This window comes from Phoenix dactylifera, chromosome 17, assembly GCF_009389715.1.
Source record: "Phoenix dactylifera cultivar Barhee BC4 chromosome 17, palm_55x_up_171113_PBpolish2nd_filt_p, whole genome shotgun sequence".
Taxonomy (NCBI): domain Eukaryota; kingdom Viridiplantae; phylum Streptophyta; class Magnoliopsida; order Arecales; family Arecaceae; genus Phoenix; species Phoenix dactylifera.
The window spans coordinates 11,728,402-11,739,880 of NC_052408.1; the positions used below are offsets into that span (position 1 = coordinate 11,728,402).

The window sequence follows — 11,479 nt, forward strand, 5'->3', positions numbered from 1 at the left end:
ACCATTGATGATCTTTTGCTGCTATATATATATATATATATATATATATATATATATATATATATGGTTTTTTAATATGAATATTTTTCTACAAATTTAAATTTATATAAATATTTTTTAAAATTTATATTATTTCTGTATCATTTATAATACTATTTTTGTACAAATATCCGTGATATAACAGTTCTTCTAATACCGTTAATAAAAATCATATTTATTTTAATTAAAAATAAAATAAAATTTTGAAATTATTTTTTTATCCACTATCACGAATGTCTTGTATTAATATATATTATATTTTATTATATTTTATTCTATAGTACTATGTAATATTTTTTTTACGTTCATTTTGTCATACTAAAAATATTTTTTTAATTTAGTAACTAAACATATATTAAAATGTTATAGTATTTAAGAAATTTAATTACTGAACAGGAACAGTTTTTTATAAAAACTCTAGATCAACTAGCGCCAACGCTAAGAAATTCTCTCGGTGGCACGTGCATATCACGTGACTATTTCAGTCTGATATGGAGACCGGAATGCGACCAGATCTCTCACAAGGTGAGACCGCCTAGCGCGAGCGCCCGTGAGCCCGTCGGAAATGCAGGGAGGCTCCACCGGCATCGTCTACGGCGGCCTCAAGTACCAGGTGACCCCCAAGAACACAACAATTCCATCTCTTTGACGCCAAAACCCTAGCACTCAAATCCCTTTCTTTCTCCAGGCCAGATGCATCGCCGACGTTAAAGCTGATCCGGACCACACCAGCTTCCTCGCCGGCACCCTCAGCCTTCGAGAAGAGAACGAGGTCGGATCGCAAAACCCTGGTTCTTCATCTCTTCCTCGATCGTTCCTCAACAATCTTTCGCACTTTTATTCGTCCAGGTCCATTTGATCCGGCTCTCGCCCTCGGGAACGGAGCTCGTGTGCGAGGGCTTGTTCTACCACCCCAGCGAGATCTGGGATCTCAAGTCCTGCCCCTTCGATCCAAGAATCTTCTCCACCGTCTTCACCTCCGGTAAAAGCAATCGATCTTCCTATTCGAATTGCGTGACCTCATTCTATAGGGATTCCATTTGGACGTAGTTATGCAGCATTTTGTCGTTTTAATCAAGATTTGTGTATGTAATTCTGGATAGCAGCAGGTGTTAGCTAGGGTTGGTGGTATACTTATCAGATCTGCGTAATTTGTGGTTGATTCTGATTCTATGTCGAGATTGTTTGACCCATGTAAAGAATGTGACAGCACATTCTGTTATATGAATCAAGAATCAAGAGTGGATGTCATTTGATTGATACTTTGGATTCAAGGGTTCTAAGGGGAAATGTGGAGGCTAGTTGGTCTCGAGACTCATGTTTAAAGACTGGACCACTGACTAGAAAGTACATTGAAGAATTTGATTTAAAATCACCAAGAAAGAGGGGGAAAAGAGAAAAATTGTTACTCCACATTCACATGAGTACTCCACAAAAATAACACAAAATTGAAACCAATTAATCCTATCATTTTCTATGCTTCCACCTGTATATTATTTTTCAGTTTGTTCCATAAGGTTTGTAGGTTACAATCCACATGATTGTCGAACATTTGATCTTGATCGAACAAAAGGAATATGTAGAAGAGCCTTATGTATCCGTCATGTTTCGCCTTTTTTGTTTTTATTCTGAAAGTTATGAAATTGATTTTCGTATATATGTTGGTGATAATTTAAAATCTCTGTGTGATTAAAGGTGAAACTTATGGAGCGTCCATTTGGAAGATTCCTGAGCTCTATGGTCAATCAAATGCCCCTCAACTAGAACAGCTTGTCTCTCTGAATGAACATTCTTTTAAGATCAAATGGTGAGTTTATTGTTCTTTGTTTGGCAGCCACTAGATTCCTTTTTTTTACAAAGGGTTTCACTTATACATGATCTATCCCTTGGTATATTTTTATAGCGCTTCCTGTCCTACTTGCTATCCTTATTTCACAATAATTTAGGCTGACAATGGCAATGAATTTTCTGATTGAGAATATATTTGGCCCTGCTGGCACAGTTTCTTTCAAAGTTGTGATGTCACTGTTATCCAGAAAGTGAGTATCTTGAAGATGAAGCATCCGCTGCATTGCTCCATCAGAGCCATGGCCATATATAGCATGTTTACTGCAGGGGAGGTTGTGGCATAAAAATTTCATGTTTTAGTGTTCTTATACATGCCTTGAATCCTTGACTGCTTGAGCAAATTTTGACTCTTAGGGTTTTTTAACATGTGCTAATGTCCTAGTATTACCAAAGAAAGTCCTGCCTTTGTGGTCCATGGGAAACTTCTAGCTATGTGCTACTCTGCCAAATGTACAAGCAAGCATCAATTTGGATTGATTATTTACCTAGAGGATATTACTCACCCTTGGAGATTGCTGGCATTGCATATGTAAAAGAAACGGACAACTTTTCCTTTATACTTTCAGAATCAGTTACGTCATCAAAATTCTAGAAACAAGGAGCATGACCATCAAAACTTCCTCCATTTATTTTTCCATTTGATATGATCCTAGACATGAGCATTATGCCACCTTATATTTTGTTGCTTTAATCCTTGCCATATTTTCCTCCTTCCCATTTTCTGTCCTCCTCTGGGCATGTTCCTGGTCTGATGGGGTAGGTCATGGTGGATTGCCTAGTAGATAGTGGGATTTAGCTATACGTATGAAATTAGAGAGACTAGGAAGCATAAAGTCGTAGGATTTAGCTTGCAAAAAGGTTTCTTGTTTGCATTCTCAGTGGGCATTGGTTAAATTTACATGAGAAAATAAATTTATTTGAATATCTTAAAGTATATACTGAATCATAATGCCAATACATGTATATGCCTCTCATGGAAAGGTTACATATGTTTGGATGAATAAATAATTGTTGATTTTTGTAGTGCTTCTCTAGTACAAACTTACAAGACCATACCTTGATCTCTCAAGTACTAACAGTTTTGTTGTTAATTATATTTTACATGACAGATAATTTTACAAAATCAAAGGAAGACCACAAATTTGTTATTGTTGGAAGATTTCATGGTCTTAGCTTCTAGGTAATATTGAAGTGATTAGAAAAGAAGTACCTAACATCATGTATAATTTGCTAAGAGTCTTAAATTCTGTGGACCTTGCCATTGCGGGTCTTCTTATCATAGACATAAGATCTAATTTCTTCTTGAAGAGTGGACCAAAGAGTTGCAAAATGGTAATGGTGATTCATTGTAGACCACTGGTTGTATTTTGCTTTAGGGATATGCTCTTGTTTATGATTGCTCAACATTGCTTTGAGTTGTTTCTTTCTTTGGACAGAAGGTTGCATTTAATTCTTTTTTGAGTTTAGATAGATACTTTGTTCACTTGAACATACTACATGTATATGGTTTTCAAAATCGCCAAAACAGGATAGTATGATCAGTGTCGTACCGTTCCGGCATGAAACCAGCATCTGTATGGGTGCTTGGACACCGAAACAAATGTACTGATATGAACCTGCCTAACCAATGCATACCGGCTCTATCTTACCGACCATACCGGTCGGTACCAACGGGCTTTTTAATTTTTTGAAAGATGCTAGTTTTAGTACGTACTTTTTGTAATAGTACCGTATCAATACCGTACCTCGCCAAGGGAAAAACAGCATGGAGCTTGATATCTGTATTAAAACCTTTTTCTTCACCTTCTGAAAGGGGCGGACGCGAACAATCTTAACATCATCATTCCTAACTAACCTAGGTCTCTTAATTGAATTGCATTTAGGAGCAATTAATTTTTAAACCTGATGAAATCAACAAACTTTTCCAACATTTATAAGCTTTGCAGGAGCAATCAAATTCTTGATTCCTAGGAAAGAATTTTTTTACTATCAACTATGAAGGCTAATGTTGTGCACATAACATTGGATGGTTATTATCTCTCTGGAATGTTTCCATGACTAATACCTTGCTGAAAATTATTTCTTATCTCAAATCATAATGTCTTGCGTATGATAAATATATCTGTTATGGCTCTTCGTCATATACATGCATGTGCTTGTATTCTCAAGGTAAGGCTTTTCTCTATTAGTTATTCAAGCAACTGAAAGAATTCTAAGGTGCCAGCTTGTATTTTACTTTCTTGGTCATTCTACATGTGCCCATAACCTTTTTCTGGCAGTGTCCTTTGGTGGCCATTGGGAAAGCATGATAAATTGATTAGCATTGATGAGGGAAATCTTTTCCTGTGGAGCATAGATTCTTCAAGTAAGATAGCTAAGGTATGGTCCTTAATGAACTTTGTACTGATCCATTTTAAGATTCTAAGCTGTTCAAATGAAACTATGGTACAGCTTAAAAGCAATTTGTTTTTATAGAATTCTGTGATATTGTCTATCTATCTCATTGGGTACCATAATTTTGTGCCTGGTGCAATTTTAGTGATCATTTGCACAATGGTTGTTCGTTGGAGTGCTTAAAACATTTTATCTTACTGATAATTGTCATTAAAAAATGTTTAATGAAAAAAGAAGATCATGAATTGATTCGCCTACTGGATATGACTTAAGCGGCCCTAAATTTTGAGAAACTTCTTCTTTACCAACATGATTCAACTTGTGCATTATACACCATCTGCAGTGTGCGGGACATGGTGCAATGGAGGGATGACTCCACTACTTATGAAATCAAATCAGTAATTTGTGAATTTGTAATCTCCTGTGCGACATAAATGTCAGAAAAGGAAGTTTTGGAACTTCAGGCAGATAGGATTTGTTATATTTTCATAGATGTTTTTCTTTTATATTATTTTTAATATTGAATATATTGATGTATACTCAATCTGCGTACATGTGCCTATTATTTGGACAGTCATTCCAATGAAATGATTACTATCACTTATTATGCTAAGAGAATATTTAGTGCTTGACTTTAAGCTGGTGATTCTTACAAGATTTTAAGATATAGGTGATATCAAAAGAATCTGTTGGTATGCTTCATAACTTGTCTGGTGGAGCATGGGACCCTCACGATCAGAATGCTGTTGCTGCAATATGTGGATCATCGCTTCAGTTTTGGGATCTTCGCACAATGAAGTATGTACTGTCTCTATTAGCATTCGCTTTGTTATAGTTTTATTATACACCTACTTTCTGATTGTACCATTTTAGTCCACATGTTGGATGGATCTCTATTTTCGAGAATCATGCCTGATAGAAAAAAAGATATCTGAAATCTCCATGTCAGGAAGACATTACTAGGAAGATCTAATTAGGTTATTTGATTTTCTGCATTTCAATTCTTATGATTGCATGACAATGGATGATAGAAAAGTGAAAACCTATTGAAAGTTTGAAACACTATGCAAATCTACCATAAGGTTATCATGGGTAAATTTGGAAGTTCTGCTTCTACACTGAACTCACCAAACGTTACATTATATTAGTACTTCCATCATTGAATTCATCAGTTACAATGCCTGTATTTAAGTTTTGACAAGAAAAGAGTACATGGCTGCTCTTGGGAACTGTTGCTCCTTCTTTCTCTTCAAAAATGACAATAAGGGAGTATGCATCCATATCACAGAATGGTTTTTTGCTATTATGATTGAAATGACAAGGGAATTTTGATGTGAATACTTCATTTATAATGGTTTCATTATTCATGTAAGAGACTGTTTAGCTTTTTTCTGCCCTTTCAGTTTCCTGTGAAGTATCATGCCGAGTCTAATATTGAACTTTGAAGCTGTTGTTTTATCTTAACCATTTCAATTTAGAATTTTCCTGAAGTGCATAAAGTCATGCTATCTGTATATCCTATATGTTTTACCTAAATGATTTGCCTCTCGCTATGGTCATGTCCATTTATTAACTCTTTAGTAAGACAGGTAGTGAATCAATTTCAGCAAATACTTTTCTTAAAAAAAATAATTTTTGTGTAATTGTGTCCATGATGGACATATTGCCAGTTCGAGAGCTCCAGATTAAGTTAGCGATGAACATTCAGTGTAAATCTGGTTATAAGTTTTGCATCTTGCTTTGCTGTTTTTTTGTGGATAAACTCATTTCCAAATTCTTATCGTGATTTTTCTCTGTTGTCGTATTAATCCTCTAATATGTATTTAGTAGTATGTTTCATATGTGGGTCCATAATTGTATCTTCACTTTATGCTAGTCTCTTTCTTGCAAACTCATTTTAGATTTTCTTGCTTGCTGATAATCCTGCTGTATGTATTCTTGTTTCAGGAAGACAAATGCAATTGAGCACGCACAAGTTAGGGATGTCGATTATAATCCCAAAAAGCAGCACATACTTGTGAGTATGATGTCTTGGATTATATTAAGAGTAACGCAATTGAATGTAGCGCATAGTTGATGAAAATATCCTCTTTTATGATATTAATCTGACATTTTCCTCAAGAGGTATCATCTACATGGGCCCTGTAGCCTGTGGTTGGGAAACATTGGCTTTTCTCATGGTTGTATAGGATAATGGCTTTACCATGTCTTGCTAATTTTTTGATGAAAGCCACGCTTACTGATTTAATTATTAATTCTTTTAAGATTGATTTAACTGACACCCCAGCAAGGAGGAACTCAACAACATATTACATTGTTGAATAGATATTGATTTGTTTCTGTGTGCAGCTACCCTTTTTGACAACATATTCGCCAGTTGATAAGAATCATAATAGTTTGTCCTATTTTCAGGTCCTTCAATCCCCAGCCGCCACATGAACACATAATTGTGCTTAAAGTGCATCTGCCCATCTGGAGCACAAATTTGCTAGCCTGATCATCAAACGCACACATAAATACATGCATAGACAGAAAGCACAAATTCCTGCGAAACCTGTAATTGTATCTAAGGTGTTTAGAGACAATGAGTATTTCAGTTTCTGACTTATGTGTGGACCTCATATTTCGGTTTCTTTCTTAAGCATCTAGTGTTTCTCAATGTGCTTACTTGTTACTAAGTTTGCTTCCCAGCTAGTTATTTTGGTTCTTCAAATTCTTTACGAAAAAAGGTTATCCAAAATCGTACTATAATCATGGACCAGTTAGTGTAATACAATTCAGAATTGTTTTGGGAAAAATTATTCTCATGCATGCTTGCATCTGAAGTTTTCTTCGCTTCAAGGGTGCTGTCAGATTGCTTCATTGTATTTAGCATCAATTTGTCTCTTTTCTGCTGAAGCAGAAACTTTTTAACATTTCAGGCCACGGCAGAGGATGAATGTGGGATACGGTTATGGGATCTTAGAATGCCTAGGCTTCCTGCAAAAGAGCTCCCTGGACATGCACATTGGTACATACTCTTATTGTACCGTAAGGCTGCAAACAGGAACCCTTTTTAATGTAACATTAGAGTTGCACCAATTATCTGATCTTGCACTTTTATTCATATTCAGATAATATTTCTGATTGCATGTATGCTAGTGCATATATATTAATCATTCACCAGTGAGTTGATGCTTAAGCTTTTTATTCATGTTTCACATAATATTTCTACTTGCTTGTATTTGCTGTATATATATGACTTATGCTTATATGAATGTGATTTAGCGCATAAAATGTATGCCTAGTTTACATTCCTTCCTGCATTCTCTTGATTTGACCAAAGGTTGTTTTGATCATATATTGGCAGGACTTGGGCTGTTCGCTACAACCCAGAGTATGATGAGCTGATTTTGGTCTCTCTCTCTCTCTCTCTCTCTCTCTCTCTCTCTCTCTCTCTGTGTTTGTGTGTGTGGCGCGCGGCGCGCGCGGCCTGTGTATGTGTATGTGCGCGCGGACGCGTGGGTATGTTTGTATCTGTCTGTCTGTATGCATGTGCACACATGTCATGTGAGTAACTATGTACAGTTTGCACGCTTGTGCAGCCCTTTCTGTTTCGCTGATTAGATTGGAACCTTACAGAGTGCTGGAACAGATTCAGCTGTCAACTTGTGGTTGGCTTCTACCACTGGCAGTGATGATTCAGCAGCTGAAAGGTTTTTTGCCATTCCAAAGCATTTCATGAAAGCTAATTGTTGTTCTATTGATTTGTCATTTGGTATGTTTCTCCTATTGATATATCTTCATTCTTTCAGTCTAGTTGACTCACCTACGCGTCAGATAGATCCACTTCTCAACTCATACAATGACTATGAAGATAGCGTTTATGGTAATTTCAAACTTTCTTTGGTCTTTCTTGTGAAAGCATAAGGTGCTAATTGGATAACAAACTAATACTGAAATGCTAGGTGTCGCATGGAGCTGTCAGGGAGCCTTCAATGTTTGCATCATTGTCTTATGATGGGAGGGTAAGAAAACTATCAACAGAAGTCAGTGTTGAAGATTCTAGATATGTAATTATATTACTTAATATGAGGTATCTGGCATGCTTTTAGACTGAAATAATTAAGGTTCATTATACCTGCTGACAGGATATCTATATTTGATGGAAGTTGATAGTGCATCACACTTACCCTCTGTAGAAAGTTGTGCCATTTAAATATGTAGATTAACATGCATTTATGAATTTTATATTTCCTTGTAGAAGAAGATGAAAGTATGCATAGAAATTCTTTTAGCATGAATAACAACAATGAGCAAGCAACTGTTGCACTTGCTGCTCACGGGCTATTATGGTATGTTATTGTATCATGTGGTGCTGTGCTATGCCTGTCATTTGCTAGGGCATGCAGCAAACAAAAGGGTCTACTTTGGTATGTTCCAACAGGCCTGCATCAGCATGAACCAGTATGCTCAACGCAGAAGTATGTACCCCGCATATAGGGGTGCAATCGAGCCTAACCGAGTAACTAGAGGCTCGAGCTCGACTCAATTCAAAATACTCGGGCTCGAGATTGATCGAGTTTTAATATCCAAGCTCGAACTCATTCAAAAATAAAACAATATTCAAAATTGACTCGACTCGACTGGAATATCAACTGAGCCATATTTGAGCTTGAGTTCAAACTCGAATTCGAGCCTTGGTCATAATTGAAAAATATGGTTAAAAGTTAGGAGTTTGGTCAGATTTAATATATATATATATATATATATATATATAATTTAAATGTTAAATTAACAATGTATATTATAAATAAAAAAATAAAGTAATACTAGAAATATATATATAATCGACTAGGCTTGCGAGCCTTCGAGCTGAGTATTTCGCTACTTGAACTTGAATCCGAGTTGAGTTCAAATAGCTCACGAGCTGTTGGCTCATTTGCACCCTTACCCCCATGTTCTGCTTGTACTTGTCCAACATGGCACATGCCGTATCGAAGGAATCACTACCTATTGAACTGATTGCTATATTAACTTTGCCTTCTTTCTCAAAATTTATTAACTTTCCCGTAAGCTTATATTTAAAAGAGTAATTTCATGAAGCATTATGGAGTTATGATAAATCAAGGATAAATCACTGCCTCCCTCGTATATTTAGTTTGATAGAGATTTTTAACCATCAAACTGTATCATGTAAATATGGGTTGGCTGTATATATCAAGGTGTAATTTACCAAAATTTAGGCTTTTGACCTGATAATAACTCTCTAATTTGGTGTCTGATTCTTCGACCAAGGCAAGTTCAAGCAGACTACATCTTGCCATTAAATTTAAACCTATCTGCAACATAGGACCAACTCCCCTCTTAAGGTTTCCCTAAAGCTTCTGAACAAAGATGAAAAATGGTGAAGATTGGTAGAGAATTGCTTTTTCAAGGCATATATGCATATCTTACAAGCTGTAGGACTAAAATAAAACTCATTAATAAGTAATTGATGTCATATAAGGAAAATGCCTGATCTATTACCTAAAGAAATCTTTGGATATCATATTTGTGATACACAATAACAGAGACTCAGCTCTCAATTGGAAAATAACTTTTTTACACAGTTTTGAAGGAGATGGAGGATGGAAGAGAATAGAAATAAAGTTCAGACTGCAATATTTATAATTTAAATTGACTGCACTGCAATAGTTTGTATATCCATGAACTTGGAGGGTCCCATTTCATCGAGCAAGATAATTTTGTCTCCCAGCCAATTACTTTACAGTGAATGCTTATGCACAAGCAAGTTATCCACGCTAGGATCTTGAGGCATCCAAAAACCCCTTGATGGTTTGTGATAAGCACCACTGACAAAAATCAAGTTTTAATAAATATATTTCTGCTTGAACTTTTATTCGAGTTTTCATGACAAGCTGGAATGGTTATCATATTATCATCAGAAACTTTGCTATGGCTAAAATTTCTGAGGAAGTGACATATTACTAATATTCATATTTCAAATGGAACATTCGGCTGGCAAGCAGGAGCAACAGCCACATGCATAAGTGAGTGATGAGACAAGTGTCCTCATTGCTCTCATACATGCTAATGTGAATCTCGCGAGTCATCCATTTCAATTGTGCTGTCCCTGTTTGCTATCATTCTTAATTTTGACATTATCGGGTTCTGATGTTTGTTTTTTGAAAATTCAGGTGGTCGTTGAATCAGTAAAGCCGTACATCCGGACAAAGTTGAAAAAAGCATCCGCCATAGTAAGCCATGAAACAGTTTAAGGTTTCTTGTTCACTCTTTATAGTGTGTACTGAGACTTGTTTTATATGATGCGCATGGTCATTGTTGGCACAGGATATTACACTTAAGCTTGATTGGAACTCCTATTCCTGCATGCTTGGATCTCCTGAAACATCATACACATGGAATCATCTATTATCCTTCTTTGTTTTGTCCTGAGAACATTGACAGGATTCTGTGAACCGCAAGCACAACAAATTATTTCAGAATCTCGGAATAGGTTGTGCCTAAGCATGCAAAAAGATGCTGTAACTTGATGAATAACTATGCTCTGTATGCGTTAGCACATTGTGGATTTGAGATGGGACGTTTTCCATTTATGTAATTGCTAAGTAAGAAGGGTTGTAATAAAAGGAAAAATGAGATTTGATTCAGTGTGAGAATGTGTGATTTGATTTTTCCCATAAGAATGTTAGGAACTGTTCCATATCAATGAGGGGGAATTGGCAAATCTCCACCGAACGTTGTGGCGGCCCCACATTTAATTAGTAAGTTAACGGTTTTTCCTCAAAAAAGAATAAGAAAGTCGGCGGTCTGAAATATGACCAACTTGCATACTCGCCCCAGGTGGCCAGGTTACCAACCTGACCACCTCAGCAGCTCACAGTGCGTTTGTACATAAAATTTCGATCCTGCACCTCAAAATTTGTATGACGTTGATCTTAGGGCTCATGATTTATTTTCAGCAAGTGATAAAAATATTGAAAGTTATTATATATGATTTTTTTTTTTTGTTACTGTTATGAATGGTGTCTGTTTTCCATACCATAACTAGGTTGTGGTTAACTATATCCTGATCGGGTAACCATACGGTTGTCACTCAAAAATATCCATAACTAGGTTGTGGCAATACTAGCGTGATCGATTATTCAATGGGCAATTGGTGAAATTCCTATGCTTGCTTAGTAACTTCAGTGTT

At 36.1% G+C, this 11,479-nt stretch overlaps 1 protein-coding gene across 2 annotated transcripts; it reads left to right on the plus strand.

Annotated features, from left to right (window-relative positions):
- The first annotated feature begins 488 nt into the window (after positions 1 to 488).
- On the plus strand, positions 489 to 10,934 carry LOC103701080 (WD repeat-containing protein DWA2). Of its 2 annotated transcripts, XM_008783036.4 has the most exons (14): positions 489 to 652; positions 728 to 811; positions 889 to 1,021; positions 1,735 to 1,846; positions 4,167 to 4,266; positions 4,952 to 5,079; positions 6,229 to 6,298; positions 7,203 to 7,291; positions 7,631 to 7,676; positions 7,903 to 7,976; positions 8,076 to 8,149; positions 8,229 to 8,288; positions 10,461 to 10,520; positions 10,615 to 10,934. In XM_008783036.4, the coding sequence occupies exons 1-12, from the start codon at positions 605 to 607 to the stop codon at positions 8,279 to 8,281; spliced, it is 1,011 nt and encodes a 336-aa protein (XP_008781258.2). In that variant the 5' UTR covers positions 489 to 604; the 3' UTR covers positions 8,282 to 8,288; positions 10,461 to 10,520; positions 10,615 to 10,934. The 2 variants fall into 2 exon arrangements, with proteins under 2 accessions (XP_008781258.2, XP_038970969.1); XM_039115041.1 differs by lacking the exon at positions 10,615 to 10,934 and having other exon boundaries at positions 7,203 to 7,311; positions 10,461 to 10,500.
- The last annotated feature ends 545 nt before the right edge of the window (positions 10,935 to 11,479 follow it).